A 20,720-nucleotide genomic window follows, 5' to 3' on the forward strand; every position below is an offset into this window, starting at 1 on the left:
AAAATAACTGGCTATTTAAAAAGTAGGAAGTATAGGACAAAATGAAAATTCTAAAGCATGTCATCAAATGTCTGAGTAAGTCATGATAATGGTTTGTGTGGGTAAGTTTGCTAAAAAGGTTTTACAGTAGAAAGGTTGACTGGATTTCAAAGCAATTTTTTTTTTTTAAAGATGACTGGTAAGGGGATCTTAACCCTTGACTTGGTGTTGTCAGCACCACGCTCTCCCAAGTGAGCGAACCAGCTATCCCTATATAAGGATCTGAACTCACGGCCTTGGTGTTATCAGCACCACACTCTCCCAAGTGAGCCACAGGCCGGCCTTGAAAGCAAATTATGTGTGAGTTCTTCTAAAAATTAATATCAAAAATATTCTATACAGGGTTAAAGTTTGCTCTCCTACATTAAAACAACCAGATTTCCTGAAAACACTTAACTGCTCTTAGCAAAAATTGTAGACAGTTTATCTTTTACATAACTGCCTGGGGAAACTTATTTCATGTTTTGTCATAATTTCTTGTGCTCTCTACCTTTAAAATCCTTTGTCACTTTAGTTTTATTTTTGTAATGATTTGTGAGTGTTTTAAGCCTTTGTTATTTGACTAACTTTCCAAAACCAAATTCTAAAAACTCGGACTTGAACTAACTTTGGGAGATTCCAAGGGCCCTGGAGCTTCTCAAGGGATATATAAGAGATGTATCAAAACCAATTGGCTTATTTGATAAATTAGACTATATGAAAAACATCGTCAAAACAAGAAATACTGTTTGACCTTCTTTGGTTATACTAAGATGTTATTAATATGTGTTCCAGAATTTTGTAAGGTTCTTGGAAATCTGTATCTTGATATAAATGCTACTGGTCATAATCTTGATTTAATTATAATTTTAAAATGTTATATCTTCAAAAATTTCATGAAAAATCTCTGACAGGTACAGTTTCCTGACAAACTTTGAGTTCATACCATTGAACTGAATTTCCAAAATTCTAATGAAGAAACTGATGGGTTTGTGAAAATATTCACCAAGGTCAAAACAACGAAAGTTAATTACATAAAACTAATGAACTGATTAAAAAGAATTATAGGTTTTTACAATTTTTATTTTAAAACATTGCTCTTCTTTTTAATGTCTTGTTTTCCAGATTTAAGAAAACTCTCTCTCTTAAGCTATCTATAACTAATAACAGTTTGGTAAAATATAACTTAAAACAGAGATAAAAACATTTGTTTTCTCCCTATTTGTTCCCCCCCAAATTTAAAAACTTTGAGTATCTTTATTATTATTACAGCAATGTGGCTATTTTCATAAGTTCAATAAAAATTGACTCTCTCTTTATAACTAGATACAATTGGAAAGATTGGTTAAAAAATAGCATGTTTCTTCTAAGTTCCTGACCCCACTTCATGTTGCCTTAATTTGGCCTAACTGCTGTTTCATCCCCCCCCCCCACCATGTGGGACATGACAACCTGGGAATGAGCCTTCCCAGCACCAAGGGATTGATAGAAAGAAGAGTGAAACCTTTTCAATGAGAAAATTGATCATCAATGCTTTTATGAGGAATGCTTTGATTGAAAAGGGGGAAATATTATCTTGTCTACAAAAGCAGTTCTCTAAAGTTCCATGGCCTTGAAGGGGGTGCTCATGACTTGGATGAGACATCCTGTTCCTAAACAAAGTATTCATAATTGATCAAGAAATTTTATGAAGGTTAGATGCTTTGGAAGCAACAGTGTCCTGGATGGGTGAACACCAACAAGCTCTCTGGACTCAAAATAAACTGTTACACAGAACAGAACCCCATTCCAGAGTTTCAAAAATTGGCAATAACACTGCAATTCACACCATCAAAAATGATGCTGATGCAACAGCCCTGAGAGACGAAGACATCATCAGTCCCCACCTGGGATAAATTAAAAAGACTTCCCATGCTAAAATGATACTAACTTTGCTTTAACAATATGTTTTTGTCTTAACTGTGCAACCTTGATTTATAGCTTTTGCTTTTTCTTTTTAAAAAAATTTAAAAAGGAAGATATGTGGAGGACACCAACATTAATAAAGCAAATGTATTTTACAGGGCCTAACTTTTTAGAATTGTATACAGAAATGCTAAGCCTAGGAAAGATAGAAAACTTTCCCTGGGCTAAAGTCTCTGTTGTAGATAAAGAATTGTAACACAGCACAAATGCTTGCTATTAGGGCAAATGTCCTTGGTGCAGCTAAACCTTATGATGGGAAAGTACAATGATTATCTCTTTGTTCTTTCTGTAACCACCTATGTTCCTTTTCTGTAACTTTCTTGCCTGCAGAATAAAAACAGAGAGAAAACCTGATTCAGGGCTATTCACAGGACCTTTCTTCTCTTGAAAGAATTATTCCTCGGGGTAACCATTTTGGGCCTCTCAGTGCTCAGAAGAAATGGGCTTTGAGTAATCCTTTGCATCTCCATCACCCTGGGGGAGAGGTGACACTTCCTCTCTCCTGGCTGGGCAGCTCTGGAGCTGAGGGGTCCAGTGCTCTTGGCTTTGTTCCTGCTCATCCTCACCCTGGCAAGTGTTGCAATATCTTACCCCCTTTTCCCTTCCTTCCTTTCACCCCCTCCCTGTCCATCTGGCCAAGAAGCATGGTGTGGCCATTGTCCCCACACCTAAGGTTGGTAAGGGGGTGGCATGGCTGCCTTGCCTGTGCTCCAGGTGCTTTTCCTGCTTGCTGCCCTTGACCTGACAGTGGCTCTGCCAGGCAGGTCTTCTCAGCCCCTCCTGACAGGTACGGAAGCAGGGGCTTTAGCAGTTCAGCCAGTCATTGAACAGCCACATAGCTGGCAAGAGGCAGGTTTTAACAGGTCACACGACTCTGAAGCTGCTTTATTTTATATATATATGTATGTATGTATTTAGCCTGTAACCTTGACATTGATGTTACCAGCACCACGCTCTCCCAAGTGAGCTATGAAGCTTCTTTAAAGCGTACCAGACTGACTGCTGTGCCTTCGAGGGAGGGTGTCCCATGGTGGGAATTCAGGGATTGGGACACCTAGGTTTTGTTTGGTCTTGTTATTTAGTGAGAAGGGCCTGTTTCTGGCCTCCAGCGAGCCCTGACCTGGTGTTCTAAGGTCACTCTGGGATCTGTGTTTTTCCAGCTGAGTACGTGGCCCAGCCTTGCCCACTGTTTCTCTGCAGAGCTGTCTCCTCCTTCCTTCCATCCCTGGGGATTCTCTTGTCTTCTCTCTCTTTTCATTTCTGGCTGTAAATGGGACATTTTCATTTGTCCTCTGTATTTTGGGCCCAGGTCCATCACAGTAGCCCATCTCCTTCTCTGTCCCTGTCTTCTTTTTCCCTTCTGTCTCCTGTTGTCCTATAGAAAATTTTTTTGGTAAAATATGCATAACATAAAATTTACAGTTTTAATTATTTCTGAGTGTATAGTTCAGTGGCATTCAGTGTTGTGCAACCATCACCTTCCCGATCTCCAGAACATTTTCATCATCCCAAACTGGAACTCTGGGCCCACTAAACAGTTACTGCCCACTCCCCTCCCCAGCCCCTGGCACCCACTGTCCCACTTTCTGTCACTAGAATTTGCCTATTCTGGGTAGCTCACAGAACTGGAATCATATGGTATTTGTCCTTTTGTGTCTGGTCTGTTTCACTTAACATAATGCACGTTGTAGCATAGGTCAGAATGTCTTTGCTTTTAAAGGCTGAATAATATTCCATTTTATGGATATACTGTATATTGTTTATTCATTCTCCTGCCGATGGACATTGGTGCTGTTTCCACCTTTTGGCTAACCTGGTGCTTTTTGACATTTCTCTCTGTCAGGCTTGATATTCCCAGAGCCTTGAGCTCCATATCATTAAAATCCTCCCCCTCATCCCAAGATGTTTACCTACAATGGTTTAACATGTTATCCTCCCTACGTGCAGTGAGTTCTTGTTATTTGTGATTGTTATGCCTTATATGAAGTTGAGGTGAACACTGAATTAGGAAATACTGAACTATTGCCCCAAAGAGAGATACAAGCTTGGGTTCCTGCGAGCCTCTGGTCACATTTTTGTCAGCTGATTGATTTGTAACCTTATTTTGTGTGTGTGTGTGTGTGTGTGTGTGTGTGTGTGTGTGTGTGTGTGTGTGTGTGTTTGCAGCTGGCCAGCATGGGGATCAGAACCCTATAATGTGTGTTGTGTAAAGATACCTTATTTAATATATATTGTTGATTCATTGTCATTGAACTTATGGCCAACAGCACTGTATGAAGGTACTTCAAAAATTTCACAGGACAACTTGCATTACCCTATGAACTTTTTTTTTCCCCGTGAACTTTCCGAAGTTCTCTAATATTGCATACATGGATGAAACTTATCTAAGACGTGCATTTTCTCCGTAAGGCACGTCATAGCCTTCTTGCACTAGGTACACTGGACAGCACTTCAGCACTATGCATGTAGCTGTTTTAAACTGCAAAATCACCAACAAAAAGCACAAAAATGTGAAGAACATGGCACTAAATAGGCTGTGAAAAGGACACTTACTTGCAGAATGACAGCTGAGTCAAGAAGGTGGAGGGCAGCCGTGTTTGACCTCAGGTGGGAGCACAAATACCAGACAGCTCTATATTTGTGGCAGCTCAGCACATGCACTTGTCTGTGAATGACCATGACAGCTCTGCAAGTGTTGAATTTTGGGGTTGAGATTTTAGCGAGGAGGCAAATTTGCAGACATGGAATCCATAACTGTTCTGCGATTCGTGATGAGTGACTGTACCCGCATCTTCACAGTGACTCTGCACCCCTGACACAGCCTAGACAGAAGGACGGTGACGGCAGGACTGTGTCTTATTTGACCTTGTTCCTGTCTTAGTCCGTTTGTGCTGCTGTAACAGAATACCACAGACTGGGTAATTGATAAAGAACAGGGATTTACTTCTTACGGTGCTGGAGGCTGGGAAGTCCAAGGATGAGGGGCCTGACTCTGGTGAGGACCATCTTGCTGCATCGTCTCATGGCAGAAGGAGGAAGGGTGAGAGAGCACAGAGGAGAGAGAGGGAGGGGAAGGGGGCCACTCTTTTATCAGGAATCGACTCCTGCGGCAACAAACCCACTGCCGTGATGACGGCGTTAATCCACTCACGAGGGCTCTGCCTAATCACCTCTGAGAGGACCCACCTCTCAACAGTGTTGTATTGGGGATTAAGCTTCCAGCACATGAACTTTGGGAGACACATTCAAACCATTGCAGCCCACAATGCCTGGCATATAGTATGTGCTCAGTGTACAATTTTGAGGGCTGGCTGGTTAGCTCAGTTGGTTAGAGCTTGGTACTGATAACTCCAAGGTCTAGGGTTCGATTCCTGTACCAGACAGCTTCCCCCAAAAAATCAATATGCAGTTTTGAATGAGTGAATGAAAGACATAGGGGCTGAAGCACGAACAGTGCGGTGTCAGGCAGGAAAATAAGCAGGAAGGGAGAGATTTTTGGCTGGGGAACCTGCTCATCCACCTACGTGGGTCGCCTGGTCCTTCCTAGGAACAGCCCTCTCTTCCCGTCTTCGAGAGGGTGCAGATGACGGTCATGGTAGTGGTCACTGTGTAGCAGAAAAGCGCAGGCCTGAGATGCCGTTCTGGTCCCAGTTTTAACTAGTTGTGCGGCCTTCACCTCTCAGGGCCTCAGTCTCCTCTCCAGTGAACTGGAGGCACCTTGCTGCTCCACAGTTTGCTCCTCAGTCACACAAACCTGGGGAGCCCTGCAGCTCCCGGCAGGGACCTTCACCAGAGGCTGAAGGAGCAGCGGGTTCATGCTAAGAAAGAGACCGGGAAGGCTCTCGCCTCCACAGAGAGCAACTTCTCCTGCTGCCCTCGGCCGCCAGCCCAGAGTCTGGTCCCGTCCCTGTGAGTCTTCACATCGGACGAGCATCCCTCATGCTGCCGAGTCAGCCCACTTCCCCCTCCTGCTGTCCACAGAAGCGTTGGCAAAATAGGTGAGAGAAGCGTCGTGGTGCGCAGGTGGCGGCGCACGGCGGTGACGGGCTTCAGAGCCGGCAGACTGCGCCTCGCCACTTTCTAGCTTTGGGGCTCGGGCACAGCACTTCACCCTGGAGAGCCTCAGCATCTTCATCTGCGAAGTGGGGTGGGGACAGCTACTTCACAGGGACGTTGGGAGCACTCGAGAAGATGCTGTCAAGGCTTAGCCCAGTGCCTGGCACAGATTGGGCGTTCAAAACTGGGACCTCCTTGTATTGATATCAGTGTAGCTCCTCTCGGCGGAGCAGAATATGTGTGTTCTGCAGGGGCATCTGCCCAGTACACAGGGGCATCTGCCCAGTACGCACGGGCTGCACTGTGTGCTGCCTGAGGGACAGGTCTCCCTTCCTACCCCAAATCCCCTGTCCTCATCCCCTTCTCTCTGGCTCCTGAGTTGGAAGTCAGCATGGAAGACAGAGGACACCCGACAGGCCGAAGCAGTCCTTGCCAAGGCCAGAGGAGCGCTGTGGGCAGTGAGTGCTACAGCTTAGAGCCTTTGTGGCCTGGGGCTCAGGGAGCCCTATGGGGGTGTGGGCAGGCCTGGAGTTGAGCTTGATGCATGCAGTGTGCCCTGTACCTTCTGCCTCAGGCATCTAATGCTTTGCAGCACCTACGTGTTAACATATCTGTGCCAGCCTCCTGCCCCTCACTCAACACCTGAACCCCTTAAGAGCCTGAACTCATTTCTCCGGAGTTGTCTGAGAATAGATGCTCAGTAGATGTTTGCTGATGGACTGTTGGCAAGAACTGGGTACAGATGCCCACCCCGAGCAGGGGAGCAGTGTGAATACACTTGGGGTTCAGGAGATGGTGTGAAGACCAGGGGGCTGCAGGGGAGAGTGGAGATGAGTCTGGAAGAAGGCTGGGGTCCACTGTTCCTACTTTTTCCCCTCTCTCTCTTACTTTAAGAAATGAGGTCGGGGCAGTGAGGGCTCAGAGACCCCAGAATCGGGCTGTTTGCAGCAGTATCTATTTTGGGGGTTTTTTTTGGCGGCTGGTGCAGGGATCCGAACCTTTGACCTTGGTGTCATAACACTGTGCTGTTACCAGCTGAGCCAACTGGCCAGCCCCTGCTGCGGTGTCTTATACCTGCTTCTGCTTCAGCAGGTGCAGCACCTCACGGCACTGGCACAGTTGGGCCCAGTCCAGCTGGGATGAACCGGGGCAGAGATGGGAGCAGCCATTTTCTTCTCTGCTCTGATACGTGCTGGGTGGGGATGACCCACATTCCCTCCAGTGTAGATGTTTACTAACCACAGCTGTGTAGGGCTGGGGCAAAGCACCTGGGATTCAGAGGCATGACTCCCCCTGGCCTTGGTAACCAAGCCTTGCAGATAAGTCCACGAGCCTGCAGAAAGATTCCTGTGCTGGGTTGAGGCTGAAGGAGACATTAGCCAATCTCTTGGCCCCCTACATCTTTATACCTCTGAGACTCGTGTATCTGGAAGATTAGGATGGGTTTTCTTTTCTTTTCTCAATTTTTCTTTTTGCTCCCAGCTTCTCAGTTACTGGCAGCCACTGGGATGAAAGGCAGGCGTCTTTCAAAGGGCCCAGGGAGGGACGCAGCTGAATAAGAGCTGAGGCAGCAGTGGGCCGGGTGTCAGCCCACAGGGAAGAGGATCGGGATGTGGCTGGAACCTGTAGCCTGGACCCCAGAGCTCTTGGAATCAGCGGGGGTGGCGAAGGGCAGAGGGAATCATTTCTGTCCTTGTGATCGGGAGACTCAGGCCCTCTCCTAATTGTCTAGCCCTGTCTCTCTGATGACAGCAGGCCAGACATAAACTTTCTGAGCTTCAGTCCTGGGGTTGGGGAGCATGGGGCGTTGGTTTTAACATGTTGGCCGCAGAGAGTTAGAGATGCTGGGGTGGAGGAAATGAGCAGTAGATCGTCCTGGTCTGAGTGAGGAAAGGTGTCAGTGGAGGAGTCAGCTCCTAAGGTTGACGTCCGCTACCTAAATGCCCAGCGTGGAGCCAGGCGTGGCGGAGGATGCTGATCTTGTACTCAAGTCGGGGAAGCAGGTGAACACAGAGGACGTCACTTTACAGGACCAGGCCTCGTCACACATTGATTGTGTGCTGCAGACTCTAGAGGATAGGGGGATTTAGGCAAGGCTTAGAGGTCACTGAGGGTCTTGGAAGGCTGCTGAAAGGTGGGCTTTGAGAGTGCAAGATTACCAGGCTAAGGGAGGACTTTGGGGTCTGAAGTCTGGTTTTGCCACTTTCTTGGGGCAAATTGTCTGCCCTCCCTGAGTCTTGGTTTCTCCACTTACACTTGGGGATTGTGAGTCCCTTCCTCTCCTGAGAGTGTTTTTGGAGGAGCTTATTGTTCTGATTATTAGGAAGATCTCAATAAAAATCCATAAATTCCTGATTCTTCTGAAAATTCCTGAGTAACCAGCATCTGTGTGCCCTGAGCTACAGCAGCATGTGGTCTGGGCTTGGGGTTGCCCTGGGTAGGCCATCTGGAGGCTTGGGTGGGGCCAGGCAGAGCTGGAGGCCCCTGGGCCAGGACCTGAGAGCCAAGCCAGAGATTATTTTTATCCCTGTGTCCATGGCACATGGCCCAGGCTCAATGGTGCCATCTGTCCCCCCCGCCACCAAACTCCTACACTGGCAGGCCCTCGAGGGTCACTGAGGAACACATGTGGATGGGGAGGAGGCGGGGGTCCCTCTCTGGGCTGGTGTCGGCTTACCCTCCGCTCTATAGGCTGCAGGGCAGGGCACGTGGGAGGTTTGCCTGGTGGGGGCCAACAGCTGCCAGGCCTGGGGCTGTGGGTGTGGGAGGGGCTGGCCAGTGGTCGGGTGGACCAGGAGCAGCAGGGCCACACAGGGCTGCAGGCAACTCCCTTTTGGTACCGAGTCCTGTGGCCCAGGGCCTTGGGTGATCTGCTGCCCTGCTTTCCCTGGGACGGACCCAGTCTTGGGACATGGAGTGCAGGTTCTAAGAAAACCCCACTCGTGGGTCAGAGTCTGGCATGAGGAGTCTCCTGTACCCCCCAGGTCCGGTGTTCTCCTGGGCTGCACCGTGCCCAACTTCTGCAGGGACTGACCGTGCTCCTTTCACTGGGCCAGCCCAGCTCGGCTCGGGTGAAGGAAGGGGAGCTCTGAGAGGGGCATGGCAGGGAGGTGCTGCCCGCCTCCCCCTCTCTCCTAATCTTGGCCTCCACAGCACCCTTCACCTGGTTTGGTGTTTATGTCTTCGCTTTGTGTCAGGTCCGAGAAGAAAATCAAGGTTAAAGCCAGGACTTTGAGGCCTTAGGTATTAATATTATTAATTAGCTAATATTAGGTGTTAGGGCTTGAAGTATACGTACCTGTCAGATCTGTTTAGGGCTTTAGACCTTCCATTGGAGGCATCATTTGTAGCTTAATAATAATGATGATGACAAAAAATAGCTCTTTTGAGCACTGACTCTGTGTCGAGTTCTGTACTGTGTAACTTCTTATCTTAGTGGCTGTCACATGGGACATCTCTCCACAGCAGAGCAGTCCCCCAGCCTTCTTTGAGCAAAGCCATGTGTGAAAGACTGCAAGGCATGTTTAGAGGCCCCTGGAGAAGCAGAGGGTCTGGGTGGAGAGTATGAGCCACAGACTGCGAGAAAGGGCTTAAGTCCCCATGAGAGCAGCCCCCTCGTTTCACAGACAGACAAACAGGCCCAGAGAAATGAAGGGATTTGTGCATGGTCACACGGTTGGTTGTGGAACTGGAAGCAAAACCAGTCTCTAGATTGCCACACGTCACACTTTCATTTTACAGGCATCCAAAATAAATCCCAATTCATATAATTCAAGCTCTCTGTCTCTTGTGCCGAAATCCAGACGTTTATTGAGTGTTTCTTTCTTTTCCTGAAACTAAGCACAGCACAGTTCATTCTCCCCGCAGAGAAATCATTACTCCACAAAGAACACTTTCCAACCATCCATTCATTGGCTCATTCTTCGTTCACCAGCACTGTGCAGTGCACCGATGACTTGGTAGAGACATCCCTGTTCTCAAGGTGGCTAAAGTGTGGTCAAGGAGAGCAGTAATTACTGGGAGTTGGGGGCTAGGATGTGGAAAGACAGGGGTAGAGGGCTGGCTGGTAGCTCAGGTGGTTAGAGCACAGCCTTGTAACACTGAGGTCACGTTCAGATCCCTGAACCAGCCAGCCTCCACAAGAAAAAAAAAAGAAAGAAAGAAAGGGATCCGTTGAGGCTCAGGGCTCATGAGAGGGTACCTGATCTAGACTTGGGGTTGGAATCTTCTTCCCAGAAGATGAGACATTTGGCTGTACCTTAAGGATGAGTAGGGGTGGTCATGTGAGAGGGGGATGGGGAGGAAAGTTACAGACGACTTCCACCAGGAGTGGAGAAAGAGCTTAGCATGTCGGGCATGCTGGATTCTTGAGCTTGGGGCTTGGAGGTGAGTTCAAAGGGAGGGCAGGAGGGTTTTTTTGTTTTTGTTTTTTTTCCAGCTGGCCAGTATGGGGACTGAACCCTTGACCTTGGTGGTGTTGTGTTATGGCACTCTCACTAACTGACCTAACCGGCCAGCCCTGTTGAGAGATTTTAAGTAGAGTAAGTAGAGTAATCACACAATCAGAGTTGTATTTTAGAAAATCACTCTGGCTGCAGTGAAAAGAGTACAGAATCCGAATGGGGTTGCCACAGTTGTCCAGGTGTGCATTGGTGGAGGCTTGGATTAGGACTCTGAGATAGAAAGCAAGCAGGGTCAGGAGACGTCTAGGAGACAGACTGGATGTGGTCATTAATTGGATATGGGAGATCAGAGAGAAAATTCAAAACACACTCCTAGGTTTCCGTCCTCTGGGTGGGTGGAAGTTCATTTCCTGAGAGAGAGCAGGGGAGGAAGGACCAGACTGAGGCTGAAAATTTGGATTTGAACATGTTGAGTTGGAGGAGCTTTGGAGACGTCTGAGTGGAGGTGTCTGGTCGGCAGTTGCTGTATAGGCCCGGACCTCGGGAAAAATATACGGACTTGGGGGTTACAAACATACAGTGGAAGTGGAAGTCAGGGGAGGGCATCCCCAGGGAGTCCGGGTAGGGTTTAGAAAGGAGAGCTCAGGTCAGAACCCTGAGGAAAAGATTTATAGAAGGAGCCTGGCAAAGTACGAAGCCGAGGGAGTGTGCAGGAGCGAGAGGCAGTGAGCCCAACAGCTTGAGAGTCGTTTGGTGCTTCCGTGTATTTGAGAATCAGCTCGTTAAGTTTTGTGGATAATAGATCTGCAACATAACCAGCGCCATCTTAGACAAGCCCAAGCACGAAACGGCGCCGTCCACCGCCTCCCTCCCCTCCCCCGTTCTCTCTTACAAAAAGCCTCACGGTTTTGGAGGAAAAAAAAAAACTTTCTGCGTTTTCGCATGCGCAGAACTCTCCATTCCCATGACCTAACTCAATGCCCACCCTGGAATTGCATCACCCAGCTCTTGGCACCAACATACCAATATAAGCTCTACCACCCCCACACCTGGGGCTGTCCCCCATTTTCAGGGCAGCCCCGGGCTGTCCTACATTTTGAGTACAGCCCGGCAGATTTCTTTCTTTAATAAAGCTTGAATGGTAGCTGGCATCTCGGCTCACTTTCTTTCAGTGGAAAACCTTGTAGAATTTTGGTCATAATTTCCTTGAATTTATGATTTATTTCTAGAGATTCAACATCTGTATGATATTGTTCTCACATCCATGAACACAGTTTCTCTCCATTTATTTAGGCATAGTGATAATGTGAAATATTTGTTTGCTCTTCGTTCCTATCTCCTGGCACACTACTCCTAAAATTCTTGGAATCTTCAAAGTGGCAAGTGTCCTTTTGTATGCTGATGTTGACTGGTGGCTGGCAGCACCTAGGTAGCTTCAGGATTGGGGCAGGTTGTGGGAAAGACCAAGGCAGGATTGGAGAGTTGGGACTTTCAGCCCCACCCCCTTCCTCCTGGGAGGGGAAAGGGCTGCAGGTTAGGTTCCCTTTGCCAGTGATTTAATCAGTCATGTCTACATAATGAAGCTTCGATAAAAACCCCAAAGGACTGAGTTTGGAGAGCTTCCTGGTAGCTGAACACGGGGAGGTTCATGCGGGGTGGTGCACCCGGAGAGGGCATGGAAACTCTGCACCCTTTTCCCTGGCCCTCTGCATCTCTTTATCGGTATCCCTTCTAATATCCTTTAAATAAACCTGTAAATAAAGCGTTTCCCTGAGTTTTGTGAGCCGCTCTAGCAAATTACTTGAATCCATGGAGAGTGTCGTGGGAACCCTGATCTGTAGCTGGTCGGTCAGAAGCACAGGTAAAAGGGGCTTGGCATCGGAAGTGGGGGGCGCTGAGCCCTCAGCCTGTGCATCTGACGCTGTCTCCAGGTAGATGGTATCAGAATTGACTTGAATCAGAAGACATGCAGCTGATGTCCTCTGCAGAACTGGTTGTTGGTGGGGAGAAATCCCCATACACTTCCTGGTGACCAGAGGTCACAGTGGTCTTCTGTGTTGCTTGTTGTTGAGTGAGAGAATAGAAAAAACACTTGTTTTTGCTCCTGTATTCTCAGAGCTAGTTTATATCTTTCAAAGTAGTTATAATTTTCTCTGTAAAAGTCTTGTACTCTGAAGGTAAGACAAGCGAGGGACCTAGGGCACAGATGGGCCAGCTTCCCAGAAAGTGGGGCTCTTTTTCCAGTAGGAAAGGTCTCCCTTCTGGGTTCAGGGGGTAGCTGCTGGAGTGCTGAGTCAGTGTGCTTCTATCATTGAGGAGAGTCAGGGTCAGCCTGTGCCCTCTCTCCTGTCCACACAGGGAGGGCCACAGTCCCTTGGAGCTGCAGCCCGTCTCCTGATGTGCCCCACCAGCTCCAGCTCAGAGCAGCCGGAGCGTCCTCCAGACCCCTTTCCTTGAGAGACGCTGGCCCCCCGCAGGAGCCCTACTGGCCCCTTAGTGCCATCGCCCAGAGCCTGCGGAAGTGGCAGAGCCTGGGAGGCTCTGCTGGGGGGCGGGGATTCCTTCCCTCCCTGGGTCAGCCCCACTGTACAGGGCCTCTGCTGACGGATTCCCCTCGGGGCTGCCTGCTCCCATGAAGCCAGGGCTCTTGGGTCCTGGAAGCAGGGGCCCTGCTGGTGAGCACTGGGAGGGAGTGAGCGCTCCTTCACGAGTGTTAACAGCAGAGCCTGTGCGGCAGCTGGGTGGGGAGAGCTAGACGGTAGTTTACATACTTTTTGTTAAAGCAATGGAAGCCCCTTTTCTTTCCCCCCCAACACACTATCATACCAATATGCTATCAAAAGGAGCTGTTCTGGTCCAAGCTAGGTTGATGAGGAGCAGGCTGGAGATCTCCCATGCAGTGCAGCTGTCCCCTGCCCCTGCAGCTGTGGGCGGCACCTCGCCCCTTTGTCCCTGGGACAGCTGGTCAGGCTGCAGCTGTCGATCCCTTCTCCCCTGGAACACCTGGCCCCAGAGCCCACTTGTTTCGTTTCCCGGCCCTGGTCTGCCCTGGACTCACTGGGACCCAGGCAGGTGACCAGAGTGGAGAACAGACTTTCCAGTGCTATGCTTAGAGCATCAAGGGGACTGTGTACTTCCCTCGGGGCCCGGCTGCACGGTGCACGTTTGCTTCAGGGAATCGCACCCGTCCTTGTCCACAGGTTCTAGCTTGGGCCGAGGACGCTTTCAGTGGATCGCTGGACAGGCACCAGAGGGAGCAACAAACCCCTTAAGACACACAAATTTTCACGCCTGTGTGCGTTTTCCTGGAGAGATTGGTCTGAGGCCTTTGTCATACTCTCAGGGTTGTGGGTGGACAGCAAGGACAGGTAGAATCCTCAGGTTGCGAAGCTGGGTTCCAGCCCTGGCTCTGCCCTTGTGGCTGTGGCTCTTGGGCAAGTCACTGGACCTCCTTGAGCTCCATTCAGTTTCCTCCTCCGTCAAATGACAGGAGTTAGCAAGGTAATGTCTGAGGTTCCCTCCATCTACAAAATTCAGGGATGCCCTGGCCCCGCTACCTGGCCACTGATGTCACTCGACATGATGTCCTTCCACTTCCTCCTGACTCTGCTCCACCCCGCTTGGCATGTGGCTTCCTGTGCCCCCGTCATTTGTTTAGGTCAGGCATCCAAGCAGGACGCATGTTGCTGACCCTGAGTGGGTGGAGCTCCCGGCCTCATGCTGCGGTCCTTTCCCACTGAGATCTGCAGCTTCCTGTGGGTACGGCTTGCAGGTCACTCATGTCCTCGTGGACTTGGGCCTGGGTGTGTTTGGCTTTTCCCTCCTGACAGGTGGAATGTCCTTGGGAAGAGGATACCTTAGGCTGATTGGCTCCCTCTTTGGTTGTCAGAGACTTGTGTTGTAGAGGCGTCTCAGCAAGGCCCAAGTTTGGCCCCAAAAGGACAGTGGGGAGGGGCCCCAGAAAGGGCCATTGACAAACTTCATCTATTTTACTGCTTCGTCCAGGTGGGGGATGACCCCACCACTCAGAATGGTCTCCCATGCCCTCTGTGGTGTTTGCTGGGGCTGTCAAATCCTGGCATGTCCCCACCCCTCACCCCCTTGGTTTTCACGGCCTGCTCTGTGCCAATCTGGACCAAGCCAACAGGGCCCACCACCACCACTGTCAGCACCTGGGCACCTAAATCCTCTCAGCCTCAGTTTCTTCTTAAAATGGGGATCCTACTGGTCCTGCTGTTCTCACAGGAATCAGAGTGAGGTAGCGTTCTTGAAAACCTCCTGTGGGCTATCTCGTGCTGTACACACATAAATGATCACCACGAGTGGCTGGGCAAAAGGGCACGCTGGGCTCTGGCTCCACAGCTGTGCAGTGCTGGGACGTGAGTGGACCACCTAGACTCTTCTGAACCTGATGGCGGCAGTCCTGCCTACTGCACAGGGCCATTGTGTGGACTAAGTGAGATCATTCTGCAGAAGTGCTTATGAGCTGCAAGGATTGCCGTCAACTTTATATCACACAAGGCGGATCTGGGTCTACCTTATTAATTGTTAAATAATGGCTAATTTATTTAACCATTTAAAAGACATTCATCATGACCAGCCAGCCACCAAAAATTACTCATCATAAAGATACAGAATTTCTTTTTTTTTTTGGCAGCTGACTGGTATGGGGATCCAAACCCTTGACCTTGGTGTTATCAGCACCACACTCTAACCAAGTGACCTAACCAGGCAGCCCAAGATATGTAATTTCTAATCAGAGTCCTGAGGTGATATAATAGGACCATTGACTAGTACTGTACACACTGAATAATACTCAATACTTGCTGTCGTGGTCCCTGTGCATGGGTCTTATTTCGTACAAAGACAAACTCCCATTAGGCTTTTTGAAGTAGGGAATGTTATCTCAGTTCTTAAGACCTTTGAGATTAGGGAGCTACCAGTGGTTTATACAAGTATGAAAAAATTGTTATTACTATTATAATTACCTGTGTCATACACACAGCTTTCCTGAGTGCTTGTCTGTTCAGGGCCTGTGCAGGGTGAACCTTCTTTGGGGTCTTTGAACTCATGGAGGGCAGCCAGTGGGTATTTGCATTCTGATCCGTGAAAGCTAGCTGAGTCCTGGGCACCCACAGTGCAGGGGAGACCCCCAGGGAAGGAACGAGGCAGGTGGGGCCAAGGAGATGTCCCTTACCTGCAAACAGCCCATATGGCCAAGTTGCATTTGAGGATGGAGCCGCATGTATTTATGCATCGCCTGCCCTGAGCCAGGGGTTGAGCTCGTACCAGGGTACAGAAGAGAACAGGGCATAAACGCCCTGTTCTCTAGGTGTCCCTGCAGTGAGTAAACTGAAAGGTCCCCTTGGCAGGTGGCCTCCAACGTCTCCTTAAGCTCTGGGGGAACAGACAGGGCTAGTGTCACACTCCTTTGTTTGACAGGTGAGGAAGTGGATCGGGGAAACTGAGTGGCTTACTCACAAAGCAGGTTGGCACTCACCAACTGAGCCAGCCCCCAGGCTCTGGCCACTGGCAGTGGAGCAGCCTCCCTGTTCCCTGCTGAGGTCCCATGCAATGTCTCCCCAGGACCAGGCAGCTAAGGACAAGGCCCTGCAGAGCATGGCCGCCATGTCGTCTGCCCAGATCATCTCTGCCTCAGCCTTCCACAGCAAGATGGCCCTCGCCCGGGGCCCTGGCCATCCGGCAGTCTCAGGGGTAAGTGGGGCTGCCAGAGCCAGAGGCCAGGCAGCCTACTCCTCTCTGCCGGGAGCCAGGGGAAGAGGGAACAAGAGGACCGGGGCCATTCTGAGTCACGGCTCCACTGGTACTGGAACCGCCTTCTCAGTGTCTTCGGCAGTGACATGGCAGACCTTTTACAAGGGGGAAAGGGGCCACCCCCATGGGCTGAGCAGCTGGAAGCTCTGCATAGTTGGTCCTATTTGCAGAGGAGGAAGCTGAAGTCCAGGGGATGGAGCTGGAGCTGCACAGCAGCACACGTCCCTGAGCAGCCTGTCGCCCACTCATCCCTGCTGCTCCTGCTCAGGACTCAGCCCTGCTCTCCTTCCAGGCGGAGAGTTGATGTCCAGGAACAAACCCTGGCTTGGATTTTAAATTCTCGGCCTCAGGACTGCCTCTCAGCCATGGCCAAGTTAGCCACACTTTCAAAATGGTCCAGAAGGGTCCCCCTTCCCAGAGCTGCGTCCTCTCAGGGTTTCTTGGCTATAGGCACGGAGTGGGTCTTGGAGATGCACCTGCAGCACTGCCCTAGGGCCTCGTGCCCGGCCCTGTCCTAAGGGGGTCTCGCCCAGGTTCCTCAAAGTGCGTTCTGGAGAGCGCTGGTCCAGCAGGATGTTAACTAGACATGACACAAGATGAGTTTGAGGACAAGTGCGTTTGGACACTTGGAATTAAATGGGTGTCTAGACTCCAGGACTTTTGGAGCTTTGAGTGCTGATGGGCGCTGTGAATCCCCTCAGGAGGAACACAGTAGTGCACGTGGGTGTTTCCCCATGGAGCACCTGGTCCACGGAGCCTTTCTGGAGACTAGAGCTCCTTGAAACACACTTCAAGGATGCTGCTCTGGCCTGTTAGCATTAACAAGCTAGACAAGGGCATCAGCCTTCCCGCCTGCCACCCACTGGGCCCGGGCTTGCAGCCGAGGGCCCTGCTCTGTCCTCCATGCCATGGCCCGTGGGCCGGGGGGCTGTGCTGATTCTGTGCTTTTTGCTTCCTCAGTTTTGGCAAGGAGCTTTGTCGGGCCAAGCCGGAACATCCCATGAGTAAGTATGGCCTGGTTTCTGCTCCTAGTTGCTCCCTGAACTGATCTTGAACCTATAAACTCAGGAAAGTGAGCCTGGCCCCCAGGGTAGGATGGGCCCCCAGCCAGGGTTGGCCTTCAGCATGGCCCTGAGCTTAGGGATCAGGCTTTCCTGCTGTCTGCATTGCTTGGCCCAGTCTGAGATGTCGCCCCAGGGGGTGACATTTGCCCAAACTCCAGTTTGTCCCGGGTATGGGTATGGCCAAGGCTTGGGACCCAAAGGGAAGGAGGCTGGGAGTGAGACCTCTGGCTGGCCTGGGAGGGAGAGGGCAGGTGGATCACCCCTGCAGCTGCTGCTTCTGCGGATCAGCCACGAAACCCGAGGGAGCTGGTGGGATGGGCTGGAAGCCAGAGCTCACCCAGGACACTGCCGGCCAGACCACCAGGGCCTGTGCACAGAAGGCGCTGAGGCTCAGCTCCGGGCCTGCCCCACACCGACGCCTCTCTCCTCTCTCCCGCAGTGTGAAACCTTTCTCTCAGCAGACCTACACTGCCCAGCCTGCGCTGCCTCTGCCAGGTGGGTCCACGTGCCTGGCTCCCTGCACACCACACCCTGTGGCTTCTGCCCCCAGGGCCCAGGCCCCCAACAGCTGCATGTCCCTCTCCCTGCCCCCGGCACACAAACCTCACCCCTCTGTGCCCCTCAGGCTGTCTGGACAGCCGTCCTCCCCAGCTGTGCTCACGGCTGGCCAGGCATGTCCAGTTCAAAGGGCAGCGCCCGTGTCCTGCCGCCTACCTGGCCTTGGCTCCTGGGCTGGCCTCCCTCTTGGTGACGCTAATCCTCTCCTTCAGAATGGGAGGTCTGAGGAGTGCCCAGCTTTCCAGCCTGGGACCCCTGTCTCCAAGAGACCCCTGTGGGCAGAGGCCAGGACACTGTGGAGGGCAGCCCAGGACCCCCACCCTCCCACTGCTGGAGGACCCTGCTCTATCCTGGCCTCTTTCTCATGAGGGCCCCTCACCACCTTCCACTCTGCAGGGCAGGACAGGGTCCTCATCCCTGGCCACCTGCTCTGGCTTGCACACTGATCACCTGCCTGCATGCCAGCTTCTGTGCCTCTGAGAGCAGCCCTGCCGCCCCCCAGGTCCCCGATCGCTGCTTCTCTCGTGCCCTCAGTGAAACAAGTCACGGTGTGCGCAGTCCACCCCTGTGTCTCTGTCCTCTCCTCTCTGTCCACTCAGGCCTTCCTTGTCCTTGCCTGGGTGACTGCAGCAGCTGCTTAACTGGCTCCCATCTCCAGTCCCATCTCCTCTCGTCACCCTGTGATTCACCAGAGCCTCAATCTCACCATGTTGCTTCCAGGCTTAAAAGATGCTTTCATGGTTCCCTGGTGCCTTCAACACATTCTAAACCCTGCAGCAGGACTTAGCGGCTTCTCCGGTTAACCTCGGCCTTCCCTCGCTCCGTCCAGTCCACCACCCCTGTCCCCGCCTGCCTCTGGCCCAGGCTTGCCTCCTTGGGCAAGGCTTCTCTGAGCTGCCCCCCACCCAAGTCAGGGCCCTCCTCCGCCTGCACTGGATGCTCCTGGCTGGCTTGTCTCTGCGTCTCTGTGGATCTGGTCCCGTGCGGTGCACAGCAGCTCCCCAGTGAGCAGTGGCTGAACGAATGAGTGAACGAATGATCAGCCGAGGCACTGGCTCCCCTGCTGGGCCCGGCGCGGCCTTTCACCTCCCTGTGCCCGTTCCTGCCCTCTCCTGCCTTGGCACAGGGCGTGCCTGGATGCCCAGGTGGAAAACCTGGTGTGGTCTAGAGTCCTCCCGAGCCGGCAGCCACCAGCGCTGGGGTCAACTCCGCCCATGTCTGTCCCCCTTGTCTCTCGTCCTCCTTCTGCCGTGTGCCCCCTCGGGTTGTCTTCACGTCCAGCCTGGGAAACTGCAGGCCCTTGATTCCGACCTGCCCCCACGCTGCCCGGTGCTTCCTCTGTACGGGAGCAGGGCCTTCGGGAGCGCAGGTGTGAGCCCCGTGCCCGCCACACTCGGGCCGCAGGCTGGGCCGTCTCTCCAGCCTCGCTCTTGCTGCTGGCCCAGACCTGCCCCCTCTGCAGTGCTGCCCCCTGAGTGTCCAGACTCTCTGCCATGCTGTTCTGCCCCATCGGCAGTGCTGCCCCTGAGTGTCAGACTCTCTGCTGTCCTGCCCCGTCTGCAGTGCTGCCCCTGAGTGTCAGACTCTCTGCTGTCCTGCCCCGTCTGTAGTGCTGCCCCTGAGTGTCAGACTCTCTGCCATGCAGTGCCTTCTGCTGCGAGCGCCCCTCCCTCCGTCACGTCCTGCTCCCGCTGCCCTCACTGCCCTCCGTGGTGTCCCTCAAGTGTCCCTTCCTCGCACAACCTTTCCCCAGTGCCCTGCAGCGAGGCCTCCTCTCCGGTGCTGCATTGCTGGTGCTGCGTCGTGCCTTCCTTGTCGCAGCACGTTCACTCACTCGCTCATTTGTCAGCAGCCCCATGTCCAGTGCCTGTTCTGGGCCACGCTCCCCCAGTTGTAATTGTTGATTTATGTGGTCAGAAGCTGCTCGAGGGCAAGAACGTACCCGTGCCTGCTCTGGAAGCTTCTCAGCCCACAGGTCCCCCGCCCCCTCCAGGTTCTGCACAGAGGCTTGCGGGGACTGAGTTGGATCAAGCTATCCACCACCCCGCTGCCAAGAGGCCTGGTTAGGGAGACAGGAGCTCCCCCAGCCAGCAAAGGTCTCCCCGGTGGGGCCTGGGGTCCTCACAGAGGGTGTGGCAGGGAGGTGTCTGTGGACAGGGACCATGTGCCTCTTCCACTGCATGCAGGGTTTGAGTCTCCTGCAGGACCCACCCCGTTGCCCTCCGCGCCCCCAGCACCCCCGTGGCAGGGCTGCAGTGTGGCCAGCTCCAAGCTCTGGATGTTGGAGTTCTCTGCCTTCCTGGAGCAGCAGCAGGACCCTGACACGGTAGGTCCCAACCTCCCGCTCCTCTAGCTTCTTTTCTGCCTGCTTCTAGCTTTCTTCCCTGCTCTCCTGCCCACTCCACTTTGGGGCTTAGCTTCGGTGCCCTGTTCCTTTCTGGTCTTCCCTTCCTGTTGGCCCTTTTCTCCCCTTTCCTGTCCTCCCTCCCCTCCCCCCCTCACCTGTCCTCCCCTCTTCCCCTGCATGTGTCGGCTCCCACCCCAAGCCCTCCCTGTCCTGTATCCGTCCTCCCCTCCTAACCAGCCAGCTCTTCGTCCAAAGCCACTTGCGTCCCAGCCCACCCCCCACCGGTCCGTCCCTTTCCTGGCTCTGAGGGGCAGACAGGAAGCTGTGGAGCCTCCTGCGTCTGAGCCACATCCTATGGGACACCAGCAGGGAGCAGAGCCTGCCCCAGCCTGTCCCTTCAGTGTCCAGTTCCTGGGTGGCCAGCGTCACGGAGGCCACCTGACAGGTTGCCAGAAACCATCTCACTCCGACATTTTCAAACTTAGTTTTTAGCTGAGGAACCCATTAATCAAAAAGAGTCTTAGAAGCCCTGTA

The 20,720-nt window shown here is 52.0% G+C and overlaps 1 protein-coding gene across 1 annotated transcript in view; it reads left to right on the forward strand.

Moving 5' to 3' along the window:
• Positions 1-20,720, forward strand: part of LOC134391870 (transcriptional enhancer factor TEF-3-like) — a 49,736-nt gene that overhangs the window by 21,118 nt on the left and 7,898 nt on the right. Inside the window, exons 2-5 of the mRNA XM_063115775.1 lie at positions 16,029-16,157; positions 17,178-17,221; positions 17,721-17,776; positions 20,026-20,165. Of these exons, the coding sequence (XP_062971845.1) occupies positions 16,062-16,157; positions 17,178-17,221; positions 17,721-17,776; positions 20,026-20,165 (336 nt within the window). The 5' untranslated portion in view covers positions 16,029-16,061. The remainder of the gene's footprint in view (positions 1-16,028; positions 16,158-17,177; positions 17,222-17,720; positions 17,777-20,025; positions 20,166-20,720) is intronic.

This window comes from Cynocephalus volans, chromosome 1, assembly GCF_027409185.1.
Source record: "Cynocephalus volans isolate mCynVol1 chromosome 1, mCynVol1.pri, whole genome shotgun sequence".
NCBI classification, from domain to species: domain Eukaryota; kingdom Metazoa; phylum Chordata; class Mammalia; order Dermoptera; family Cynocephalidae; genus Cynocephalus; species Cynocephalus volans.